At 55.9% G+C, this 24,638-nt stretch overlaps 3 protein-coding genes and 1 long non-coding RNA gene across 11 annotated transcripts; 3 read left to right on the top strand and 1 right to left on the bottom strand.

Annotated features, from left to right (window-relative positions):
* The first annotated feature begins 5,173 nt into the window (after window positions 1-5,173).
* On the top strand, window positions 5,174-11,339 carry ACHE (acetylcholinesterase (Yt blood group)). Of its 6 annotated transcripts, none has more exons than XM_079121768.1 (6): window positions 5,174-5,308; window positions 6,389-6,573; window positions 6,862-7,951; window positions 8,310-8,794; window positions 9,488-9,657; window positions 10,484-11,339. In XM_079121768.1, exons 3-6 carry the CDS (start codon window positions 6,884-6,886, stop codon window positions 10,603-10,605), a joined length of 1,845 nt encoding a protein of 614 aa, XP_078977894.1. In that variant the 5' UTR covers window positions 5,174-5,308; window positions 6,389-6,573; window positions 6,862-6,883; the 3' UTR covers window positions 10,606-11,339. The 6 variants fall into 6 exon arrangements, with proteins under 6 accessions (XP_078977894.1, XP_078977895.1, XP_078977897.1 ...); XM_079121769.1 differs by having other exon boundaries at window positions 6,859-7,951; XM_079121771.1 differs by lacking the exon at window positions 10,484-11,339 and adding an exon at window positions 9,762-10,476.
* On the top strand, window positions 11,334-11,909 carry UFSP1 (UFM1 specific peptidase 1). Its single transcript, XM_079121774.1, has one exon. It carries the CDS (start codon window positions 11,466-11,468, stop codon window positions 11,892-11,894), a length of 429 nt encoding a protein of 142 aa, XP_078977900.1. The 5' UTR covers window positions 11,334-11,465; the 3' UTR covers window positions 11,895-11,909.
* Window positions 11,910-12,061: 152 nt separating this feature from the next.
* Window positions 12,062-23,591, bottom strand: SRRT (serrate, RNA effector molecule). Of its 3 annotated transcripts, none has more exons than XM_079121766.1 (20): window positions 23,358-23,591; window positions 22,983-23,112; window positions 19,133-19,261; window positions 18,763-18,909; window positions 18,360-18,548; window positions 16,359-16,528; window positions 16,051-16,235; window positions 15,800-15,907; window positions 15,609-15,714; window positions 15,310-15,467; window positions 14,954-15,015; window positions 14,781-14,859; window positions 14,318-14,506; window positions 13,803-13,976; window positions 13,560-13,713; window positions 13,203-13,396; window positions 12,855-13,011; window positions 12,582-12,683; window positions 12,345-12,471; window positions 12,062-12,254 (listed from the first exon to the last, which is right to left on the bottom strand). In XM_079121766.1, exons 2-20 carry the CDS (start codon window positions 23,102-23,104, stop codon window positions 12,179-12,181), a joined length of 2,628 nt encoding a protein of 875 aa, XP_078977892.1. In that variant the 5' UTR covers window positions 23,105-23,112; window positions 23,358-23,591; the 3' UTR covers window positions 12,062-12,178. The 3 variants fall into 3 exon arrangements, with proteins under 3 accessions (XP_078977892.1, XP_078977893.1, XP_078977891.1); XM_079121767.1 differs by having other exon boundaries at window positions 12,582-12,671; window positions 15,609-15,726; window positions 15,809-15,907; window positions 23,358-23,590; XM_079121765.1 differs by having other exon boundaries at window positions 15,609-15,726; window positions 15,809-15,907; window positions 23,358-23,589.
* A 39-nt stretch (window positions 23,592-23,630) lies between these two features.
* On the top strand, window positions 23,631-24,198 carry LOC306650070. Its single transcript, XR_013760799.1, has 2 exons — window positions 23,631-23,753; window positions 23,995-24,198. It is a non-coding gene; the product is annotated as an uncharacterized lncRNA (long non-coding RNA).
* Window positions 24,199-24,638: the final 440 nt, after the last annotated feature.

Raw genomic sequence — 24,638 nt, 5'->3', positions numbered from 1 at the left:
CACAGAACTCCCAGGGATCGGGGGAGATTCATGAGGCGAAAGAAGATTTCAGGGGGTTTGGCAGACAACGGCTGCTCCTCCTTCTTCGTAATATTAGGACATCCAAATTTTAGATGAGTACACAGTTATCAGAATGAAGACTACCTCTTTCATAGCCGTTATGACCTTAGAATTACGTTCTGGCCAGCAGATGTAAAACCAAGTGCTATGTGGAATCTCCAGGAAATGACCTTAAAGGGAGAAAGGAAGTCTTTCTTCAAAACTTCCTCCTTCCTTCTGGCTGGAATGCAGATGTGATGGCTGATGCTCTAGCAGCCGTTTTACACCAGGCAATGGAAGTCACAGCTGAAGATGGTGACATAACAAGATACCGTGTAAGAAAACCTGATCCCTGGTACTGACAACACCGTGCCTGTCCTGCATGGCTAACTTCTGACTGTCTTTTTTGTGAAAGAGAAATACTTTTCCGTGGTATTTTCCTTAAGCCATTATTGTTTGGGTTTCTGTCTGGCACAGCTGAACGGAATCTTTACCAATAACCGGAGGAGATAAGAATACTTTTTGTTAACAGAGGTGGGACAAGGACTGCAAGGGAAGGGGGGTTCCCTGAACTGACAGAACTGATGGCAGAAGCCTAGCTGGCTTGGGTAAACAGAAGTCGTAAAAGATGAAAGAAACAAGAGCCTTCCTGCAGACAGGCGGAGGGCGGGGCCTGGGACCGCCGGGAGGGGGGCACGGGGCGGGGCCTGAGACCACCAGGCGGGGCGGGGGCGGGGCCCGAGACGGCCGGGAGGGGCGGGCAGTGTTGGACTGTGGAGGGGAGTTGCTATGGCGCAGCAGGCCAGGTCTCTGTGTTGTCAAAAGGCTGGGGAGAGACTCAACTGAAGAATTGTTCTCAGAAATTCTGACTGTTGGGGCTTGTTTGTTTTGTTCGGGGTCGGTTACAAGTGCTTTATTGTATTTAACATAGAGGAAACTTATGTTGACTTATTATGTTTCCATGAAGAAGCCAGTTCAGACTTTCATAGAATGGAAACATACGTGCACATGTAGATGTTGTTCTTATCGAAATCCAGCATTTTGCTGGGTGCGGTGACGCACGCCTGTAGTCCCAGCTGCTCGGGAGGCTGAGGCAGGAGGGTCGTGAGTTCAAAGCCAGCCTTAGCAAGCTATCCAAACCCTAAGCAACTCAGCAAGACCCTGTCTCTAAGTAAAATACAAAAAAGGGCTGGGGATGTGGCTCAGTGGTTAAGTGTCCCTGGGTTCCATCCCTGGTACCAAAAGAAAAAAGAAATTTAGCTTCTTCACTGTCAGAAGATCACTATCTGGCCTTTTCACTTTCACCACTAAGCTCCAGAGTGTTTGGCCTCTCAAGATCTAGCCCTAGTCCTTCAGATATCTGCCTAGTTTCTCATCACCATTTCTGGAACACCCACTTGACCCATCTTGAGGTGTCAGGCAACCCTTGGATCCTTGGCTACCGTTCAGATATTTTTGGACGATACTTCACTTTCCTGTGGTCCAGAGTCTTGTATACCATTCTGCTGAGACTACTCTGAACTGGTTTCAGAATGTGATCCATCGGTGACACTGAAAAGAGAGACTTCAAAGGTGACATCCTCTGGGCCCAGGGCAATTCTGCATCTAAAATGTTGAGAGTTGTTTCAATCCCTTGGATCCCAAGAGGAAGGTCTGCCGGTTTCTCCTCACAAACCAAAGAAAAATCACAGTGCATCACAAACTGATTTAGAAAGGCCACCATTCTGTTCTGTTGAACAGGTGGCACCTTGGTGGCGTCTATACCTGACCCCATGAGCGGAAGCCTGTCTCATCTCAACAGGCGGGGGACCCACAGCTCACCCACAATCCCCTCCCAGATGGAGCCCACCCAGCCTGGAAACTGCCTCCCAGGCCTTCCTACTGGAGGAAATGCCTCTCTCCTGTCTCCACTCAGCTCTTCTACCAGCTTTTGTGACCAAGGGCAAATCCCCATCCATTGGTGTCCTGGTTAGTTTCCATACCACACCTCCTCCTGTCAAGTCCTGGAGAGGTCAATATGGACTAACCCTGGGTCATAGAGTCCAACATGTGCGGCCTCCGACCACCTTCCCAGGTCCTCCTTGATAATCTGCTAAGAATGTTGATTTAAGGACCCTACCCAACACCAAAGGGACCCGCCCCTGGGCACAGCCCCCATGATGCTGACCTGTTCTCAAGGCCAGTCGATGGTTTTGGGAAAACTGAGGACCATACAAGAAGCCTAACTGTCCAGCGTCTCCCTGTCAGGTGGCAGCAGCACTGGACAAGCACCCAGGAGTCCGGACCTCCAGTCCAGGGCATTCCTCCAACGCAAGTGGGGATCTCCCAACACCGACATCTTCTATCCTGGCCCTTCTGGAAGCAGGGGAATGCCTGCAAATTTAAAAACCCTTGGAGATGAGCACAGCATCTTCAGAGTCTCCCATTCCTCAAACTCCCAAGACAAACCGTAGGCTGAGACACAGCGGTGGCCCTAGGCCCATCTCCCAGAGGCACAGCCCAACTCCCTGAAGGCTTGCACATTTAATCCACTGGACCTTCTGTTCAGGAACAATCCTGACTACTCTCTACAGGGAGTACATTACTGTTCCTCCATCTCAGCTGCCCAGCCCTGGCTCCCCCAGCCTGGCCACCAGGAGGAGGGTACTGACTGAGCATCTGCACCTCTTTTCTGCCCCTTAGAACTAAGAACATCACTCCACGTCCCTTTCCTCTCCTGCTCACTGACCTCCCACAGTTCCTGAAAAGGGAACTAAGTTGACTGGCTTCAGAACACTCTACGGCCCACCCCTTCCCCGGCTGGTTCCCCACAGGGACTGTCCCATGACCAGCAGGTGCTGCCCTAGCCCCTGGGCTGCACACCTGGGGACAGTTCCCTTAGGCTAAAACCACCTGCCCCAACCCAGCTGCCTCAGCGGGGAATTGCAGCCCATGCTGGGTGCCTTGTCCTGGAAGGGGCAGCAGCAGGTCAGACTGCTCCACACTGCCCTCTCCCAGAACCTGTCCTGTCGCTTCCCTTGCTAAGTCACCTAAGCTATCATTATTTGGCGATACGCTGGGTGATAAATTGTCCCTACTTCCCCCCTAGTCTCCACCGGAAAGGTACATATGATTACAGAGATTAGGCGACAGCCTACCTTGCACAGTCCATTTTGAAGTGACCGACCCATCATTAGCAGGGCCAAAAATCCCGAAGGCTGGGGGCAGGCCTCTCTGCTCACTCACTCATCCTTGGTTTCCATTATTCTAATAACACCGATCACTTTCTCTGGCAGCAACACCACCTGCCCACCTTTCTATCGCTCAACCCCACCCACACCCCTTATGTCCGCTCTGCAGGGAGCCGAAGTAAGGAACGTGGTCTGGCCAGGGCGGACCCCTCGAGCAATGGCATCAGGACCCGGAAGTCCAGATGCAGTGAACCTGGGTGCGAGGGCAGGGGCTTTAAGGTGCCTGAAGAATGGAGCGCGAGCGGGCGCGGTGGCGCATTCCTGTAATCTCAGCCCTGTGGTGGCTGAAGCAGGAGGATCTCAAGTTCGAGGCCAACATGGGCAATTTACTGAGACCCAGTCTCAAAATGAAAAGTAGCTCAGTGGTGCGAAGCGCTGGGTTCCGTCACCAGCACCGCATGAATAAAGCGTGAATGAACGTGAAGAGTGAAGCGCGGGAAGTCAGAGACCCAGAGGGATGGTTAGAAGTTGCGTCCCAACGCCCCCTACCCAGTCCTCCTCTCCGAGGCCCGAAAGGCTGCCTTTGCCGCCATCTGGCGGCCAAGGCTGCGGAGCCGAGAGCAGACCAGCGCAGGTATCCCGGCCTGCGCCCACCGGCTCCCGCCAGCGCGGAGGAGGGAGCTGGGCACAGTCCAGCTTGAGAGCCCGGAACCGGGTGGCCCAGGGCGGGCTCGATTCTGGATTCAGGAGGAGCCGCCACTCTCCGCCAGTCCCCGAGACCCGGTGCCTCCGTTCCCAGGCGGTGGCGGACGCGTGCCAGGGATGCTGTGGATGCAGCCAGAGGGAGCATGTGCGTGCGCGTCCTCCCGCCCCACGCAGCGCCCCGCACCGCCGCACGCGCGCGCGCACGCATGCCCCGACGCTCGCCCGCGCCGGCCGGTCTCCCATGCCACGGCCCGGGAGCTCCCCGGCCATCGGTCCCAGATGAGCAGGCCTATCACTCGGCGAACTCGCGTGGTACAGTGCCGCGCCCCGTTTCCACCGCCACCTCGGACGCGGGGACCTTGCCGCGGCAGCACCTGTCCCATGGGTGACCCCATGGAGGGCGGGGCGCGGGGGTCTGTGGCTCAGGCCCTGTGGAGCAGGCTAGGGGCGCCCAGGCCAGGCCGCTCCCACCTGCTGGTCGCGACGACCAATGAAAACTTGGCCTGGTGATGTCATGCCCTGGCCGGACCTTGGTGACGAAAGTCCGAGGTCACCCGTCTGGGGACCAGCGCAAGCCCACCCGCGGGGGTTCCGGAAGTTTCCACTGCTGCAGCGGAGTGCAGCCTCGCCCAGCAGCCATGAGTGTGTCACCACATTGGCCTTCCTTCTCGGGTGTCCCCGTGTTACCTCTCTCTTCCCTGGGGGTCTCCTTTCCCCGTGGGAGAACCCCTCATTTCCACTCAAGATCCTGTGTTCCCGTCTCCATTCCCACAGGTGTCCCCTCATCCCCAGGAGTGCCTCATGTCACCTATTCTCCACCAGCGCCACCCTGGAGGGGTCCTCAGTCACACTTGCACGTGTCGCTCCTCCCATGCACCCCGGGCTGTGTCGGGGCCAGAGATGCTCATTTGCTCAGCCCCTCGTCCTAGCAGTAACTTCTGGAGGCTGTTAGTGTGTGGGTCCGTTTGGAAAGTCGGTTTATCTGACTGTCACTACAGGAGACTGTCGCCTGCCTGTGTGTCTCTCGGCAGGCTTCTGTCCGTCTGTTTGTCACGTGGGTGTCTGCTCCGCCGCTGCGGGTCTTCGGGTCGCGTCTGTCACGGCGTGTCTGTCCGTCTGTGGGCGTCTGTCACTGGAGTGCGTCTGGGCCCCCGGGTCCTCGGGTCTTGGCTCAGAGGGAGGGAGAAGGAGGGGAGGTGGCAGCCCAGGGCAGCGGGGAGGGGCGGGGGCGGAGACAGTGGGCGGGGGCGGGGGCGGGCGGGGGCGCCGTGCGGCCCCGAGGGGTGTGTGCGGGGGGCCGGAGGCGGCGGCTGCCAGAGTCGGCTCAGCCTGCGCCGGGGAACATCGGCCGCCTTCTGCTCCCGGCGCGGCCTGGCCCGGCTCGGCCGCCTCAGGTGAGTCTCCCGCCCCGCCCGTGACCCTCCCCCAGCCGGCGGCCGCTCGGCCTGCCGGGGACCGGGCGCTACCGGAGCGATCTAAGCCTCCAAACCCGGCGCCCACCGCGCCCCCGGGCCTGCCCAGCGGCGTCCCCCGCCGCTCCGCACTCCTGGGTAACTCTTCCCTCGCCGCCGCACACTTACCGAAGCCCGCTGGGCCGGCCGCTGCCTCGCCGGAGATTAGAATTCCTGCGGGACCCCCGAGCGCCCCTTCCCCGCCAGACCCCGAGTCTGGGACGACTGGAAGATGTCCCCTGTTTGCGGCGGACCCCAAACTACGCAGGTTCCTGGCGCCTGCCTAGGCGCCCCTGAACCCAGAGTGGCGCGACCCCAGAGTCCCTGCGCAGCGCCCAACCCAGGCCCCCTCCGAGGCCTGGGACCCCCTCCCGCGGAGACTCCGTCTCTATTTTGGGGGAAGGGGAGGCTCAGCGGAAGCCCCGAGTTATAATTAGCCCCACTCGGGTTTCCTAGTTAATCTCCAACACCACCACCAACCCCAGCTCAGGGAGACAGGGCTGGATGAGGGGTGACCGCCGGAGAGGGGGGAGTTCCGACCCGGGGAATTTTGATCCCTTGGCTGGAGATGCCGGAATCGCAGCAGCTGCTACCCCAAAATAGCGCCCCCGCCCCTGCGGCCGGGGATCTCCGGAGCTGCGGGAGCACAGTCGTCCCGGCTCGCCCTTCAGGCCCCTCTGTGATACCCAGGAGCTCCCAGGCCCCCACCCCAAGTTCCCGACTCCCGGGCTCGGGGCGGGGAGCGCAGTCCTCTTCTCGGTCTCTACTGCCCCCCGCTGGCAACAGCGTGCTCTGCAACATGGGGCGAATAGGTCTCGCGTCCTGGGGTCTAAGACCCGCGAGCCTGTTGGTTGGGACTATGCAAGGCCGGGTTTAGCAGATAGGAACCGACGGGTACCAGCGCGCGATGCCAGACAGCAGATGGGGCGAGGCAGGGTGGGGCAGGGTGTGGAGTAGGCAGGATTTGGAGTGCCCCAGGACCTGGGGCTCCCACACCTTGAATGTCCAACCCACCCCCTTTAGGGCCCCGGCGCTGGCCAACCCAGGAGAGACTAGGGCTGTGCCTTCAGGCCACCGCAAGTTCCCCCAACTGGAACCACCCGTCAGTGAGGGCCCCGCCCCTGTCCTGTGGCCTGTGCGTGGACTGCGGCCTCTGGTGCCCGCACTGCACGCACCCTGCCCAGCTCAAGCCACAGAGCCAGAGGAAGGTGAGGGCGGTGGGTCCTGTGGGCCATGGAGGGTATGCCTTGGCAGGTCTTCTCTCTGCTACCTGCATTTGTCTGGGTGCGTGTGTCTGCCTGATCTGTCCCCTCTTGCCTGTCTGTCTGCGTCCTTGTCTCTGCCTGTCTCCTTCCCTCCCTCTATTTTTCTCCTCCTCTTGCCAACCTGCCCCACCTCCTCTGCAGCGGGGAGATAATCCTTGGGCAAGATTGTTACCTAATCTCCTCCCTCCGGGTGCTCCAGCCCTTACCCTTTGCCTTTCTTTCTCCCAGCAGACGACCGCCTGCCCTGGCAGCCATGAGGCCCCTGTGGTGTCCCCTGCACACGCCCTCCCTGGCTTCCCCACTCCTTTTCTTCCTTCTCTCTCTTCTGGGAGGAGGGGCAGGGGCTGAGGGCCGAGAGGACCCAGAGCTGCTGGTGACTGTCCGTGGGGGCCGGCTGCGGGGCATCCGCCTAAAGGCCCCAGGGGGCCCGGTCGCTGCTTTTCTGGGCATCCCCTTTGCCGAGCCACCTGTGGGCCCCCGCCGCTTTCTACCACCGGAGCCCAAGCGGCCCTGGACAGGGGTGCTGGACGCTACGACCTTCCAGAGTGTCTGCTACCAATATGTGGACACCCTGTACCCAGGCTTTGAGGGCTCCGAGATGTGGAACCCCAACAGAGAGCTAAGCGAGGACTGCCTCTACCTCAACGTGTGGACACCATACCCCAGGCCTGCATCTCCCACCCCCGTCCTTGTCTGGATCTATGGTGGTGGCTTCTACAGTGGAGCTTCCTCCTTGGACGTGTATGATGGCCGCTTCCTGGCACAGGTTGAGGGGACTGTGCTGGTGTCCATGAACTACCGAGTGGGAGCCTTTGGCTTCTTAGCTCTGCCAGGGAGTCGAGAGGCCCCAGGCAACGTGGGTCTGCTGGATCAGAGGCTGGCACTGCAGTGGGTGCAAGAGAATGTGGCAGCCTTTGGGGGGGACCCGATGTCGGTGACTCTGTTCGGGGAGAGCGCAGGCGCTGCCTCAGTGGGCATGCACCTGCTGTCCCCTCCCAGCAGGAGCCTCTTCCATCGCGCTGTGCTGCAGAGCGGTGCACCCAATGGGCCCTGGGCCACAGTGGGCGTGGGAGAGGCCCGCCGCAGGGCCACACTGCTGGCCCGCCTCGTAGGCTGTCCCCCAGGGGGTTCTGGTGGCAATGACACAGAGCTGGTAGCCTGCCTGCGGACACGGCCAGCTCAAGACCTGGTAGACCATGAATGGCACGTGCTGCCTCAGGAAAGTATCTTCCGCTTTTCCTTTGTGCCTGTGGTGGATGGAGACTTCCTCAGTGACACGCCTGAGGCCCTCATCAATGCTGGAGATTTCCACGGCCTGCAGGTGACTAGTGTCTGTCGGGGGTGGACCGGGTTCCTCTGGGTCTCACCCACCCTGCCCCACCCCCCAGGGAGCCAGGCACTGAGGGCTCCTCCAGACCCACGCGCAGTCAGAAGTCCAGGCTTCTGGGCCCATGGCCACCCCCTCCCCTGAGGGCTCAGATCCAAGGGTGGTCAGCAGGGCGGAGAGGAAAGGAACTGTGGGTGCATTTCCTTTTTTTTTCTTGGTCCCTTCCCCAACCTCACACTCTTCCTCCGTGGTTCTGGGTCTATAACTATTCATCTCTCTGGCTCTTTGTTTGTCTGTTTCTGTCCACCTGTCTGTCTGTGCCCCTGCCCTCCATCCTGTCCCCTGCCCCCAGGTGCTGGTGGGTGTGGTGAAGGATGAGGGCTCCTATTTTCTGGTTTATGGGGCCCCAGGCTTCAGCAAAGACAACGAATCTCTCATCAACCGGGCCCAGTTCCTGGCTGGGGTGCGGGTCGGGGTCCCCCAGGCGAGCGACCTGGCGGCCGAGGCTGTGGTCCTGCATTACACAGACTGGCTGCACCCTGAGGACCCGGAGCGCCTGAGGGATGCCATGAGTGCTGTGGTAGGCGACCACAATGTCGTGTGCCCCGTGGCTCAGCTGGCTGGGAGACTGGCGGCCCAGGGGGCCCGAGTCTATGCCTACATCTTTGAACACCGTGCCTCCACGCTCTCCTGGCCCCTCTGGATGGGGGTGCCCCACGGCTACGAGATTGAGTTCATCTTTGGGCTTCCCCTGGACCCCTCACTGAACTACACTGTGGAGGAGAGAATCTTTGCCCAGCGGTTGATGAGATACTGGGCCAACTTTGCCCGCACAGGGTCAGCAGCGCTGGGAAAGGGAGGGTCTCTGGGGGCCAGGGGAACAGGGGAAGCACTCGGAGGAGAGAGGCAGGAGAGGAGAACGAACCTTCACAAAGGAAAGGGGACAAAGAGGGAGAGTGGGAAAGACAAAGGAGACTCAGAGAAGGCCGGATGGGCCTCCTTAAGAGAGGAAGACCGAAAGGCAAGACAAGAGGTGGATGAATAAAGACCAAGACAAAGGAGTTATTGGAGTTAGAAGTGGAATGTAGAGCTGGATTAAATTGAACTGGCAGTGATTCCCCACCCCCCGACACACACACACCAGTTTGTCTGAAGAAGAGAGCAATAAATCTGGCATCAAAGCCAAGGTGATGTTTGTAGAGACAGGACAGCATCTGGTTACACAATAAGGGCTCAATAAATCCTAGCACTTTTTTTAAAAAATGGGAAAAGACAAAGAGCAGGAAAACTGAGGGAAAGGGACAAAAGAGACTGAGTGCAGGAGGAAAGGGTAGACTCCTAGATGACAGGGGACATCGGAGAAGGAAAAGGGTTGGAGCTGGGGTAGAAGGGAGGAACAGTGGCCTCCACGGAGTTAGAGCCCAGGGTGAGGAAAGGAACGCCTTTCTCCCCCGCGTCCCTGTCTTCATTCCTCATCCCTCTGGGTGCGACAGGCCTAAATGGGACTGAGCCTTCCCTTTCCTTCCGCAGGGACCCCAATGACCCGCGCGACACCAAGGCCCCGCAGTGGCCACCATACACCGCAGGTGCGCAGCAGTACGTGAGCCTCAATCTGCGGCCGCTGGAGGTGCGGCGGGGGCTGCGCGCCCAGGCCTGCGCCTTCTGGAACCGCTTTCTACCCAAATTGCTCAGCGCCACCGGTATGCGGGAGCCAGCGGGCAGGGGCTGGAGGGAGGGAGAGAAAAGGGGCGCAAAGAGAGGGAGTGGGAGCCGGCTGGGTATAACCCCCTTCTTCTCCCCTCAGCCTCGGAGGCTCCCTGCACCTGCCCAGACCCCGCCCACGGGGAGGCTGCCCCGAGGCCCAGGCCCGGCCTCCCCCTGTCCCTCCTCCTCTTCCACCTCTCCCGACTCCTGCGGCTGTGACCACGGCCTCTTCCCCCTCCGGCTTCAGGGGGCCCCTCCTCTCATGCATGGTCGGACCGCGGGGAAGGGTCCTTCTCGGGGACACAGCGCCCCCTCCCTTCTCAAATCGAGAGACACAAACTGGAAAGTCTCAGGGACCTACACGCCTTTGTTTACGTAAAAATGAAGAAGTCATATATTTTTATGTACATATATATATATAATTATCCTTTGGAGCCTGAGCCTGATGTTGGGGGCACAGGGAAGACCCGGGGCTGGGTAACACCCCGCAGCGGGGCTATAACCGTCAACCATTTCTGTCTCTTCTCTTTTCCTCACCAACCCATGGATCCTCCCCACTCTGATGCCGTCTGTCCCTCCTCTGTCTTCTGGTCATTTTCTCCTCCTCTGCTTCCAACCATCTTTCTCTGGCCCCGCCTCCACCTTCACCCTCCCTCTCGTCTACCGTCTTTCGTGTATTCTCCTGATCCTCTTTCCACCATCCCACGTGGCCGCCTACATTCTCCGTGTCCCCCTGCGCTCACGCCCCTCCCCATGTCCGTTCCCCGATCTCCTTCTTGGTGTCGTCCTCCTTCCACCGCTTGCCGGGTGCCCTGGCCGCAGACACGCTGGACGAAGCGGAGCGCCAGTGGAAGGCCGAGTTCCACCGCTGGAGCTCCTACATGGTGCACTGGAAGAACCAGTTCGACCATTACAGCAAGCAGGATCGCTGCTCAGACCTGTGACGCCGGCGAGACCCCACGTCCCCCCGCCCCGCCCGTCCCCCTCGCTGTATATATTATTTATTAAAAGGCTGGGATATAACAGACCAGCCCCTGACCCTGCCCACCCGACCCCGACTCCCCCCGGGGTTCCCCATCCTCTGCATGTCTCGGGCCGAGCTCCCTCCCCCGCGGTGCCTTCGCCCCTCTGGGCTGCCAATAAACTGTTACAGCCACCGGAATTTGCGAGACTGGGGAGCCGGGGTCAGGGGCAGAACGCCTGGATCGCCGGGGCCGCCTTGGTGCAGGAGTGGGGGCTGGAAGATGCCTGATTCCGTCTCCGAGGCGAGGCGCACGGCGCCTGCGCCGGCGGCTCCCGAGAGCCCCACCCCCGCCCCGCCGGGCGGTCTCGCGCCTGCGCAGTGGGAGCGGCGGTGCATGGTGGGAGCCCCTGGGTCGCTGTCGCCTGGTGGCCTCCGCTCGGTTCCTGCTAACATCTCGGGGGCCCGGTGAGCACACCACGACTCCGCGCGCCCGTCCTGCCTGTAGCTAGCCCAGCACCTGAGACCGAGAGGAAGCGTTGGAACCCGGAGTTCTCCCTGCGCGGCTGAAAGACCTATCTGCCTGGCCTCGGTGACTGCTTCCCGCCGGCCGCCCTGGCGCCGCTGAAGGACGTCCACCAGGGCCTAGCCCCGCCGTGCCGCGGCCCCGCCCGCCTGGCCGTCCTCTCGGGCCACTACCTCTACTATCACTATGGCTGCGATGGGCTGGACGACCGGGGATGGGGCTGCGGCTACCGCACTCTGCAGACGCTGTGCTCCTGGCCAGAGGGCCAGTCTACAGGCGTACCTGAAGTGGTCGCCGTGCAGGCGGCCCTGGAGGACATGGGCGACAAGCCCCCAGGGTTCCGGGGCTCCCGGAGCTGGATCGGCTGCGTAGAAGCCAGCCTCTGCCTCGCACACTTCGGAGGGCCCCAGGGGCGCCTATGCCATGTGCCCCGTGGAGCGGGGCTTCAAGGGGAGCTGGAGAGGCTTTACTCACACTTCACTGGGGGCGGCGGCCCTGTGATGGTGGGAGGGGATGCGGACGCCCGGTCCAAGGCGCTGCTGGGGGTCTGCCTGGGCCCAGGCACCGAAGCCTACGTCCTGATACTGGACCCACACTACTGGGGCACTCCAGAAAACCCTAGCGAACTACAGGCCGCCGGGTGGGTTGGCTGGCAAGAGGTAAGCACAGCCTTTGACCCCAACTCCTTCTACAATCTGTGCCTGACCAGCCCTAACTCTGACAAGCATCAGCACACGCTGGACTGAGGGCAAGACCCCTGAACTGACAGCGATCGCACACATGTGCTCCTATTTTCTTCTGAAAGGTGTCCCAGCAGAGTGGGGCTGTCGCATCAAAAATAAAGTGGTGAGGCCCACCTAACCTCCATCCCTGCCAGTGTCTGGGATGTTTGGGAAGCTGTACAACCACCAAGTCACTACTGAAGTGCTTTTATTGGCAGTATGTCTGAACGTACAAAAAAATTCTCAGCTGATGGGACAAGGCAGTCACAATTACAGATGATAATAGGAATGGGGGGAGGGGAGGCCGCTCAAAAGAAATCAACATCATCTGGGGCATCCAGGTCGCGATATTCCACAATGGCCCTTGGGTCTCCACGAACCATCCTATGAGATAAGAGGGGAAGCGCGATGAGAACTGAAGGCCCCCGAGTTTGGAGGAGGCAAGAAAACTTGGACATCTGCACTCATTCTCACCTGTTGCGAGGCTTCCCAGGATAACCACCCTGGCCTCGAAAGGCATCATAGTTTCCTCGGCCAGCACCATATGGGGCATGGGGGTACGGAGGCCCTCCTGTGGGGACTGCAGGGCGGACAGCGCCCGCTAGGAAAAAGACCAGTGTTGAATTCAAAACCCTGACCTCGACCTCCGCCTGTTTTCTTCCTCCCAGCCCCATGCAACCACTAAACTGTTCAGCTCTTCCCAATGCTCACCTCCATAGCCCAGGATGGGAGGCCGGGGCTGACCATAGGGCATCAGACCCTGGGGAGTCTGGTGTGGGTAGGGAAGTCCCGGGGTCAAGCCTGGGGGGAGTACAACACAGACAGGGACATGAATTACTGCGGGGAGGGGGAAAAAATGACTTCTAGAAATATGGCTGAGGGTGGGGTAGAAACTTCTGGGGGGCGGGGGGACAGGTTAAAGAGAAACAGGAATCCCTGGATAGGCCCAGAGGAGACACCAGACCCCCGTGGATCGTATCTTACTCTGGGCAGGGCCAGGTGGCTGAGCGGGCTTAATTTCAGGCAAAGCTGGGCGCTTCGCATCGGTGAGGAAGTTGTTGAAGAACGCCACCTCCTTCTTCACTTCCTCGATCTTCTCTGCGTGCTTATTGAAGATGTGTTTGCGTACAAACTCAGGGCCCTGGGCGGTGAGGAGAGGGTCAGGACAGACCAAGTCATGTGGGCTCCCTCATTCCCAGTCCCAAGCTGGAAGGCCAACAGCCTCCCTCCTGCTGGGCCAATGAGCATTTCCCTCCCAGGCCTTTTGGGGGCCTGCCTGTGACCCCCCTCCTCCCAACTTTCTACCCAACTGAGGCTCTTAACATCCCAGACCTTAAACTTCTTGCCACTGAGAGGACACAGCCACTTATCCTTGCCCAGTTCCTGGGTGTTTGAGGTGACAAACTTTTCCACTTCTTGCTCAGGGTCCTTGCGACCCATCTTCTGAGCCTCTTCCTCGGAGAGGGATTCCCGCACACTGAGCAGTGGAGTCAGCTTCTCCTCAAAGGTCTTCTGCCACTCCAGCACTGTGGTTGGGAACAGAGAAAGTTAGTTTGGAGACAGGAGCTGGAAGCAAGGGACAGAAAAGGAGGGCACCAGAGGAGGAAGCAACACAGCACTGCTACTGGAGGTGGTGACCAGAGGCCACTGGGGAGAAATGGGCAACGGAATGGGGAGCCTGGGACATACCTTCTCCGTGACTGATGCGGTTGGGAGGCATGGGCCCCCGAACGTGGATGATGCCACACCGGTTGGGCATCTCGTCCTCATTGGGGTACTCGCAGGTGTTATAATAATCCAAGGAATGTACGATGCGCAAGTAGAGGAGGAGCTTGTCCAACACCTACGGGCGACGGGAAGTCACTGGTCACCACTCCCGCCCCTTTACTGAATGAGCCACCCTGCACCCCCACATTCGGCTAGCACTGGCACCTTGATCAGCTTCTCGTCCCGTTCCACGTTGATCTCTGCTGGGTTCCCTTCCTTAGGTGGCTCCTCAGGGGGGGCCCCCCCGCTGCTTCCCAGCAGCTCCTCCTCCTCAGCACTCACCTCCTCTATCAGGTAGTCAGTGATGTTCTTCAAGATTGGGTTTTGCGAGGGCAGACTCTGGTGGGGAGGGAGACAGACGTAAAGAAGACAAACCTTAGGCAGCGAGCCCAGGGACGGTGGCAGCGGAAGGCACTGTGGAAGGGAAGGAGTTCAGGGCTCCCTCGGTGAACCCTGACCTCCACGTCCTGGCACTTATCCTTATACTTGTTCTACCCAGCCCACAAGTGTATCAGTCTGTTCTGCTGGAATTTGGACATGCTGCCCCGGCAGAAAGGGACAAATAAGTGAGGGTGTGGGTGGGCCCACGGGGTCACTGCTACAGATCAGGTGAGGTCAAGTGTCAGGAACACAGGTGGTATCAGCTGCTTTTGGAAACAGTTCCCTGGGGAGTCACTGACTGTTGGCAGAGGAGGTGTCCCAGGCTCAGAGGCCCAGAGCTGGGTCCTGTCATCCAGTGTATGGATCAGCTTGGCAGCCAGCTTGATGTCATTGCGCACTATCTGTTTGTGTTGTGTAATGCCGTTGATGTTGCGGACACGACGGGTCAGGTCTCTGTTCACACCAGGGCTCAGTTCACATTCCCGAAGCTAGAAAGAACACAAAGTCAGAAAGCTGGCCTACTGTCCCCGAAGCAACTCAAAGAGTCACCCCCACTTCCAACACCAGTGATTAGACTGTAAACTCCTGAGGACAGAGACCATAAGGTGTCTGTCTTGTCCATGGTAATGGCCTCAGAGCTCACCCACGAACAGGAGTAAATAAGCAATGTGAGCAGACTGAACAGACGAGGGAGTCAGGTCACGTGGGCATAGAGAGCCACCACTGTCTCTTCCTCCCACGAGTCCCACTCCTAGAACTCACTCGGATATTCTGCAGGTTCCAACAGATCTCTTTAATATTAACGCTGCGGTCAAAGGTCACCCAGCCACGCCGGAAAAACCTACACAAGAAAGAATGTCACACAGTCCTGGATGGCAAGGTGCTGGCCATTAACCCTCCCCTGCATCTTCCCTCCAGGGTGTCTAATTCCTCACCTCCTCTCGGGCTGGGGCTCCGACAGTGCTACACGCATAAAGCCTGGGTATCTTTTACAAAGCTGCAAACACAAGTGATAAGAACGCCATTTAGTGATTCAAGGAGTCACCTCTTCCTCTGGTGTCCACTGCCCCAGACCCTGGGGAACTGCCTTTTAATCCTTCCCATCCTCAGGCAGGAGGAAAGACCAGTGAAAGGTTTTAGAAGGCCAGCACCTGAGTGCCACAGTGCAGAAGGCAGGGGACCTCCCTATGTCAAAGGCAGCACTAGCAGTACCAGACTGCCTCTCTCCACCCCACCCCAAAGAATCTGAGCCCGGGGCCAGCCCCGCCCAAGCACCAGTCTCCCGACTCACAGAAATGATCTCAGCCCGCGAGATATTGGGCGCGATGTTGCGCATGAAGAGGGAGCACGTCTTGTGCAGGGGCCGAGGCTTACACTCCAGCCCCACGGCGTCCTTAGGCTTCTCCCTTTCCTCCTCCTTGGGCTTCTCCTTCTCCTTAAGTGCGTCCTCTACGCAGGAGGTGTGGCGTTGGTCAATTGATTATTTTTGGTGGAACAGACAGAAGAGCTTTTACCAATCCCCAACCAGAGACAATGCCCCACCTCATGCCCCCAGCCCACGCAGGACGAGACGCGGGAAAGCAAACCCACCGGCTTCTTCTTTCTCCTCCTCAGCTTGGCCACTCTCAGATTCAGACTCAGACTCAGACACACTGCCTTCATCGAAGCTGTCGTCGCCACTGTGTTTCCTGTTGCGCTTCTTACTACTCTGTGGGAGCCACAGTCACGGGGCCAGGTCAGACGGCTCTGACCACAGGACTCACCAGCTGCCCCCAGGAGACACACCTGACCTTTTTGGCTTCCTTCTCGGAGTCTTCCTTCTTCTCTTCCTTATCCCCATCGCCTTCAGATTTCTTCGCTTTATCATCATTAGAACTATCGTTTTCAGCCTGCAGGCAGAGAAATCGCTGGAGTTTCCTAACCTCCCCTCGCCTGCTTCAGAGCCTCCCTCCCTCCCTCCATAGCGGAGCCCAGAGCCCCGACCCCAGCCGACACGCAGCCCTAGTGCCAGCTCCCCTGGGCCCACGTCAACCTGTTTGCCATCTTCTTTCTTGTCATCCTTATCACCGGCCTTGCGTTCTCCGTCCCCCAGGCCTGGCCCAGCCCGGCCTTCCTCTTTCTTGTTGGGCTCCCCAGGCTTTCCTGCCTGCTCCTCCTCCTCCTCCTGCTCCAGGATTCGTAGATCATTCTCTGTGCCTCCTTCCATCTTAATCACAGCTACCAACAAAGGCAGCAGAAGTCACAACCCAAAGGCCCTGGCTTCTGTCAATCTGCTTCTATTTCCCAACCAAGATCTTGGGTCACCAGACAGCCTCCACCCCATGGGTCAAGTCCACACACCAGCATCCAACATCTTGACAATGGCATCAGCTCTGTCTATGTCCAGGAGGAGATTATCAAACCAGCCACTCTCCATGAGCGACAGGAATACCCTCAGTCGGTTTTGCAGGGCCCCCCGGGCCTCCTGCCGACGCTTCCCCACCTCATCTGGGTGGTACTTAGACCGAAACCTAAGAAGAAAGCGGGGCGGGAAAAGACAAAATAGTCACCAGAAGCCAGGGCCAGTTTGTGGGGAGGGGCCCAGGAAAGTCAGGGCACAGCCCCCATCCTCACACCCACAAGAGGTCATAAAAGCAGAGAGTATTGGAGAGGGGTGCACTAGAACCACCCAATGCCCCAACAGGAAACAGAGGTTTGCTCTGCAAAAATCTGGGGGACAACCAGGAACTAAGAGCTCTGGATTTGAAAAGACCAACAACTACAGGGGAGGCCAGGGTTCGAGAGGCAGATTTCCAGCTCTAAGACTTTGGGAAACACTAACTTAAAAAGGTGAGGTTTCCCAAACTCCAGAGAGGAGGGCTAAGGTAACTGTAGGCCCCGAAGAACCTCCCTCTCATTGCTGACCCCAGACTACAGCCATTACGAGAACAGCTCCCGCCAACTCCCTCCACCCCTAGGTGGAAGACAGAAGGAAACCTGAAGTGCACCAGATAGCAAAAGCCAAAAGGCAGGACATTTTCTCCCCCCTTGGGAAGATAAGCAAGATGGCGAAGGGACAGGAAAAGATCAAAGGGAGAACCAAGTGCCCAGACAGCCTCAGGTACTGTCCCCAGGATAGAAAAAGGAGGGCTGGAGGGTTAGGGTGGAGCATGGAATATAAAACATTTCAATAGGACCTTGGGGGGAAAACAGAAGAAATCAGGAGTATGAGAAAGAGGAGAAAGGAAGGGGGAAGTGTGAGAAAGGCCCAGAAATCGAAAACGAAGGGGAAAAATTAAGTATTAGACACACAAAATGAAAAAAGCAAAGAGGAAGGAAGTGTTAGGCAGAAAGCAAGAACAGGGACAGAGAAGGAATGAGGTGTATGAGATCAAGACGAGACACACAGGGCAGTCAGGGAGAAGGAACGGTGAGGACAGAACAGAACCACAGTCGAGCAGAGAGGAAAGGAAAGCCGCAGGCGTCACCTCCAGGATCTTTACCTTGGCTGCTTGGTCAAACAGAGCTCAAGATTTAACTAGTGGCGCCCAGGGCCCATGCTGGCTGGTGGGCCACCGGCTGGCTCCTGGCTGGGGCGCCCGGCCCAGATGCCCCACCCCCGCGGGACTCCGCGGTGGGGGCCCTGACTGACTAACTGCCTGAGCAATCACATTCAGCTAGATGCTGCATTGTGCACAGCAGTGCCCTGCCTGTCTGCCTGGCCGGGGCAGCGCGGCTCAGCCCAGGGGCTCATGTATGGGCTGGGTATGGTGGGGGTGGAGGTGGGTTTGCTCCGAGCTCCGTCGATGAGCGGGTGTAGTTCCCAGTTCTGGCTCTTTTCAAGGAGGAGGAGCAGAAAGAGGATGAGGAGGAGGAGGAGCAGGAAGGGGGGAAAAGATGGTTGATTAAAATTAAAACATCCACAAAAGGAAAAAAAATTAAAATTCTTTTTCTGTCAAATGACCCTGAGATCTTTGCTTTTCTTGTCTGGAGTCACTCGTCGCTTTTGGGAGGATGCCACAGCCACACAGGGTCCTGGTGATCAGGGACGTCAATGGCCCAATACCAGCAAGTGGGAAGCAGTCTGTCTGCTGCCCCCAAGAGCCAGGTGGCTCTGGCCAGCTGCCTGGAGGTGTCCCAAGTGAGGACAGTGGAAAAGGGATATTGGGGGTGTGGGGGGCGCTGTGGCAGTCACCAAAGTAAGGAGGAGACCCCATCAGCAAATGCTGTTATACTTCCCCTCCCCCACCCCCAGGAAACTCCAGACTGGGGAAAATGGGAGGAGGAAAGGGCTGTAGCTCCACTGGCAGGGCCAGGGGAAACATGCCAGGGAAGAGGTGGCAGGGAAGTAGGGGCACTCACCACTCCTCATCTTTATGAGCCAGGAAAAAATCCTGCATCTGCTGCCTTCGAAAATCCAGTTTGTAGTCGTTATAGCGTTTGACAGCCTCAGTCTCATCCACAGAGTCATCCAAAGAGAGGAGAAACTCCTTGAAGGTCTTCATCACTGGTGGCGGCACACCTAGGTCGATCTCAGCAATGCTGCCCAGCCTGGGGGTGGACAGGAAGTCTTGGTCATGGGGGAAGAGGTGGGGGGAGGTGGGGGACAAAGGATACCAGGTAGCCAGCTGCTCGCCTGCCTCGCACACCACCCCCAGCACAAGTGCTACCTCCCATCCACAGGCCACCTGCGTGCCTAGCCTAACCTGGCTCCAGCAGCCCAAACCATTCCCCAAGCCTTCTCCCCAGAACCCAGAGTCTTTACCTGGCCTGGATAGGTAGTACATGGTGTTGCATGATGTGGACATCGGGGTGGCCCCAGGGCTGAGGAGGGCCATAAGTCGGGCCCCCACCACCCCCAGCATAGGGCATGTCATAGCCACTGTGGTATGGGTCAGAGCTGTGCTCATCCCTGAGGGTAGGGGACACAAAAATCAGACAAAGAACCAGAATCATCTCAACAGAGGACAAAGGAAGGCCAGAAGAAATATGGTCTCCCGCCCAAGGGTTTAAAGGACTAAGAAACAATGGTTATATGAAGCCTGAGAGAAGGAAACAAGCAGCTTTCTGAAGAGGTGAGGAGAGGGAGCCGAAGCCCAGGGGAGCGAACATTGAAGACAAACAAGCCATCTCACCAGTCCCGCCTCATGCGCTTCTGTGGGGGGCTGAGTTCATGGCGCGGAGGAGAGAAGCGCTCCCGGCGATTCCGGTCATAGTCTCGATATTCACCCCGACTGCGGCGTTCACGGCCACGGTCCCACTCCCTGGACATAAGAAACATAACAAGTAATGGTAATTAAAGATACAGCTGGACAGGTCAAGGCCACACTCCTGGACAGGTCCTTCCTATTCTAACTGACATACCACACAAAAAGCCAAATATCATGAAATGACACTTTAATCCGAATAAGACTTTATCTACCTCTATCACTGTAGCCACTGCCCACAAATGGCTTCCTAAGCTCCAATCCACTGAGTAACCTCCACTCAGTGGGCTGAGGGTGTGGCCCAGTGGCAGAGAGCATGCTCAGTACACACCAGGCCCTGGCTTCTATCCCTGGCACCACAAAGAAAAGAAAATCCAATATATTTTATCACCCCAAATTATCATATCAGAACTGAGCCTATGGTTCCCACCATTATGGGCCCAGATTTGTTTCCTACTCCCTACCACCTACTGTCACAGGAACAAACACCAGTAACATTAATGTTGACGATAAACACGAGCACCATTAATGAACTGTCTGTGCTATCCCCAGCCTCGCCCTTGTCATTTCTCTAGCATTGGTCAGCTGCCTCTACTTTCTCCCTTCTCTACTGTCAAAGAACTCCTTCCCAGACACAAATCTGATTACACCATGTGCCCTTGCTTAAACGCCACTAAACAACCCTGTTCAAAACTCTGGCTTTCCTGCCCATTGCTCCAACCTCCCCACTGCTAACCAGCTGCTCCCAACCTTGTCTTTTTTTAAGGGGGGCAGAGGAGATACTAGGGATTAAATTCAGGCCTTTTTTATTTTCAGACAGGGTCTCACTAAGTTGCTTAGGGCCTCCCTAAATTGCTGAAGCTGGCCTTTAACTTGTGTTCCTCCTGCCTCAGCTTACTCAAGGCTATGGGATTACAGCTCTGTGCCATTACATCTGGCTCCCAATCCCATCTTTTTGTTTGTTCTTTTTAGTTACACAAGACAGTAAAAATGTACTCCGACATATCATACATACATGGAGCATAACTTTCCATTCTTGTGGTTGTAAACAACGTGGATTACACTGGCAGTGTAAGAAAGTGATGTCTTATACATTCTACTGTCTTTCCTGTTCCCATCCCCCCTCCTTTCATTCCCCTTTTTCTAATCTAATGAACTTCTATTCTTCCCTTCCTACTCCCTTATTGTGTGTTAGAATCAGCAAATCAGAGAGAACATTTGGCCTTTGGTTTTTTTGGGATTCCCAATCCAATCTTAACAACAACAAAAAATCTTTGCTCTTGAGACCCACTTTACAAGCTTAGGGGCGGTGTTTTTTTATTTTTTTATTTTTCTTAAGGTAGTACTGGGGATGGAACCCTAGGCCTTACACATGATAAGCCAGCACTGTCGCTTAGCTGTACCCTGAGCAAGATACCAAAGAGTTTTTGCTTATGTGAGTTATGTCTTATCTTTTCTGTATTTAAAGCTAAGACAACTTAAAACCTATTAATCTTAAAATTATACATAATATAAACTTCATGTTTTTTATGAAAAATTACAATTTTCAAAAAGAATGGTATTGTTTTTACATGTTTACAAATCTCTTCAAGATACGGCTTAAGAGAAGATACCGTCAACATTTAATTTGTTGTGGTAAGTTGTTTGGTGGAAAAAGAAAAAAAAATCTGTCCTCACGCTGATACGTAGTTACAAAAGGAAATACTGAACAGCCTTTCCAGATAACTCTCCAGTTTCCTTTTTTTTTTCTTTTTCCTGGTACTGGGGATTGAACCTGAAGGCGCCTTAGCATTGAGCTACATCCTCAGTCCTTTTTATTTTGAGACAAGGCCTCGCTAAGGTTCTAAGGCGCTAAGGCTGGCCTTAAACGTGATTTTCCTACCTTGGCCTTCAGAGTTGCAAGGATTAGAGGCATGCACCACCATATCCAGCTCTGCCTCAGTTTTCTTCAAGGCTAGTTAGAATGCTCAACCTAAGACCAACGAACATTCTGTACTCTGCTACATTCACTTCACCCCATGTTCTACTTTGTTCTCCGGACAGCTCTTGACATGTCTCTTAATACAATATCAAGATGTCATATTCCTTAGTATACTCCTTATCTCATCAGAAAAGTCTTTAAGTACTGAGAAGTAGTCAAAATCACATTGGTAGATACAAGTTTTCCAAACTATTAATTTTTACTAGAAAGTTCTATGTCATCATTGGCAACAAATTCTGACGACTTTTTTCAAAGTAACAGGGTCTCTTAATTCACCTTCCCAAAAATGTTGGACAAATCACCAAACATGAACCAACATTGTTTGAAAACCGTTCAAATAAAAATGACATTACATAGAAAAAGTTCAGTTCAACTCAACTCAATCACCCAACTGCTCTTGCTCAAGAAAACCACTGTCCTATATTCAGGACGGTTTGTGCATACTTCTCATTTCACCATAGAAACTGAAAAGATGTATACTCAAGTCTCCAATTTCATCAAATGAAAATCCTAAACTGTTTTATCAAGTATATTAAATGAAATTGGCTTTCTTTTTTTTAAATTCTGGTGCACTGGCAGTTTTACCCACTATTGCTACAGGGCCATCAATGAAAACACAATCTTAGTTGGCCCTCAAAATAATTTTAGCCCAGCGTGGTGGCATATGCCTGTAATCCCAGAGACTCAGGAGGCTAAGGCAGGAGAACTGCAAGATCCAGGCCAGCCTCAGCAATTCGGTGAAGCCCTAAGCAACTGAGCAAGACCCTGTCTCTTAACAAAAAGGAATGGGCTCAGTGGATAAACATTCCTGGGTTCAATCCCCAGTACCACCCCCAAAAAAATTTTTGACTCACAGACCCAGCAGGGTTTTAAGCATTTTGACCACTAACACTGACCAAACATGAATCCATGCTGATTTGCAAACATATCCACAATCCCCACCTGTTCCCATTATCAGTGTCTAGTTAATTATCCTTTCCTGTAGCTCTCCCTCACACCCCACCTCCAAGCACTGCTCCCCTGCCTGAACATCTGTTCCCTCAACATTCACCATCTTTCCTACGTTCTTACACACACACATTTGCAGCAAGCACCCAAGGTCATGTTGGCCCCCACGACAAGCAGCCCCACGCTGTAAGCTCCTAAGAGCAGTAACCACATCTTACCTAGTTTCACAATTCAGAAGAGCATCTTTAACAACCTCCTTACAAAACATCACGGAATGGGTGCCACATAACTCTCCACCATTTTAAGATTACGGGGAAACTGACCAATCTACTAAACTCATTTATTCAAAACTATAATACACGAATAAATTCTATCACAAAAGTCACTTCAAACTTAACGGAGCCACTTTCAGAAGGTTACTCAAACCTCATCAATCAATCCAACTGGTGCTGCCCAAAGAGCTCTAAGATTTTAGGTAAAAGCATTAAAAGAAATTTAACCATGCCTTGCCAGGAAACGGGTTCGACAACCTCTCTCGTCTGGTCAATTCCATATTATCACTTTTTCTGAGCCAATCCTTTTGAGGCATCATTTACTAACAATACAACGCTCGCGTTGGGTCCCTGTATAAGCAATGCATTTTCACCCTCAAAGTTCGATCGTTTCGATCTTGAAGACTTTTCAAAAATTAAGCCACGGTTAGTTCTTTGGCTACAGCCAATAGGCTGAACCACAGAAAACGGTCCGAGGACGAATTTCTCTCTGGTTCATCCTGGTAAAACTATAGGGGAAAAAGCAACAAGGGCGGCGTGGGGCAGAGGAGACCCGGCGGGCTGGGGGCGACATTACCGGTCATTCCAGTCGTCCCCTCGTCGTCTTTCGTCTCTCTCTCGGGATCGGTCGTAGTCGCTGCGCTCTCTTCTAAACTTGTCCCTGCGCCTTCGATCGTACTCGTCATCACTGTCACCCATGGCGCGGTCTGAGGGGGCCAAAGGCCCGGGGAGGGGTGGGCAGGGAGTTGAGCAAGGACGAAAGGAGGGTCGGTCCCCCGGGGCCAGTACGCCAGCCTCCTTCCTTCCCAAGCCAGGCTTCCGCGGCCCCCGACATCCCGGAGGGCTCCCACGCTCCCACCCGCCCGGAGGGTCCCCTCGTCGCCCGCGGGCGGAGTCCCCGGTCTCAGCCCCGCACTAGCCCGCCCCCCGCTTTGCCTCGCCCCTCCCCCACCTGGGAGCGGTCGCGGCCGTTGGTGGCGCGCGAGGGCGGGCTTGTTTTCCAGACGACACGGGCGCGCGACGAGGAAAACGTAGAGGGGAAGAGCGAGGCGCGGGGCTGTCGGTCAGAGGGCCGAAAACTGGGGAAGAGAGTGAGACAACAGAGAATGGGCAGTCGCGCACGACACTAGCGCTGCGCCTGCGTCACCGGCCGAGCGCAACCTCCGACAACGAACGAGCCCCCGCGCGGCCCGAACTGGAACTAAGGCGCAGAGAAGAGAGGAAGATAAGGGGTGATGGGAAGGGGCGGAGACACGGAAGTCTCGCGCGTTTCCGGGACGAGAACTACGGGAGCCGAGCTGGACCAAGGTGGGCCTCGCAAAGACCGGAGCGCCTTTTAAGCGCCAAGGTAGCGCGTCCCGGGGCCCAGGTGGAGGGTAATGCTTCCCCAGAGCACGCAGGGCCAGTTTTGCGTCTCGCCGTTTCTCTCCACACGCACCGAGCACCCGGCACCTCCTGACCTCCCCGGAGGTGGTTTCACCCCCTCGTCGCGCAGGGCACGGGCTGGGGGGAGCGTGGGCGTTTAGGGACTGGAGGATAGAAGCAACCATTTTAAAGCTTCTCTTCCCACCATTTTCTGCTCCCTCCAGAGAACCAGCCTTTATTGGTGCCGCAGAATGCGCTACCTGCAAAACCCATCGTCCCTGCTCTCCTCGGACAAAGGCGCCCCCGCCCCATCACGCAAAATGGACAAATCTCAATGTTAACTTCAGTACTTGGACGACATAGGCTGTAGATCCCACTCCTGAGCAACAAGCAAGATCTGGCCTGTCCCAAATTAAATGCACCACCACCCCCAAGGATAACACCAAGTCCCTTCACAAAGATTTGCGTGTGGGGCTTAAGTGTGGCAAATGCTACCTCCCTGAAGCAGCCCTTCCCCCATACTCAGAATAGATGTCTTCACAATAAAATACAAAATTTTAAAAATACAAATTTAAACAAAAGTATAGTACAGGACTGGAGGTGCAGCCCAGTCATAGAGCACTTGCCTAGCATGCTTGAGGCTCTGGGTTCCATCCCCAGCACCACCCAAAATAAAAAAAAGTGCAGTAGAGTTGCAACAAAAATATGACCAGAGCTAAGACCCTGGAAGTGATGGTGGTTCTACCAGTTAAGAACGATGCAGGGGCTGGGGCTGGGGCTGGGGCTCAGTGGTGGAGTATTTGCCTAGCACGTGTGAGCACTGGGTTCCATTCTTAGCACCACATATAAATAAATAAGTAAAATAAAG

The sequence above is a fragment of the Sciurus vulgaris genome (genome assembly GCF_902686455.1).
Source record: "Sciurus vulgaris genome assembly, chromosome: 18".
Taxonomy (NCBI): Eukaryota; Metazoa; Chordata; class Mammalia; order Rodentia; family Sciuridae; genus Sciurus; species Sciurus vulgaris.
This window is presented reverse-complemented; position numbering and strand designations above follow the sequence as displayed.

Excerpts from the sequence above, each read along its gene's own strand:
- ACHE (XM_079121768.1), top strand. The coding sequence starts at position 6,884 with ATGAGGCCCCTGTGGTGTCCCCTGCACACGCCCTCCCTGGCTTCCCCA. Across the intron at positions 8,795-9,487 it reads GCCAACTTTGCCCGCACAGG|GGACCCCAATGACCCGCGCG; the intron begins GTCAGCAGCGCT and ends TTCCTTCCGCAG. Across the intron at positions 9,658-10,483 it reads CAAATTGCTCAGCGCCACCG|ACACGCTGGACGAAGCGGAG; the intron begins GTATGCGGGAGC and ends CCCTGGCCGCAG.
- UFSP1 (XM_079121774.1), top strand. The coding sequence starts at position 11,466 with ATGGGCGACAAGCCCCCAGGGTTCCGGGGCTCCCGGAGCTGGATCGGC.
- SRRT (XM_079121765.1), bottom strand. The coding sequence starts at position 23,104 with ATGGGTGACAGTGATGACGAGTACGATCGAAGGCGCAGGGACAAGTTT. Across the intron at positions 18,549-18,762 it reads GTACTACCTATCCAGGCCAG|GCTGGGCAGCATTGCTGAGA; the intron begins GTAAAGACTCTG and ends GTCCACCCCCAG. Across the intron at positions 15,908-16,050 it reads AGAAAGAAGATGGCAAACAG|GCTGAAAACGATAGTTCTAA; the intron begins GTTGACGTGGGC and ends CTCTGCCTGCAG.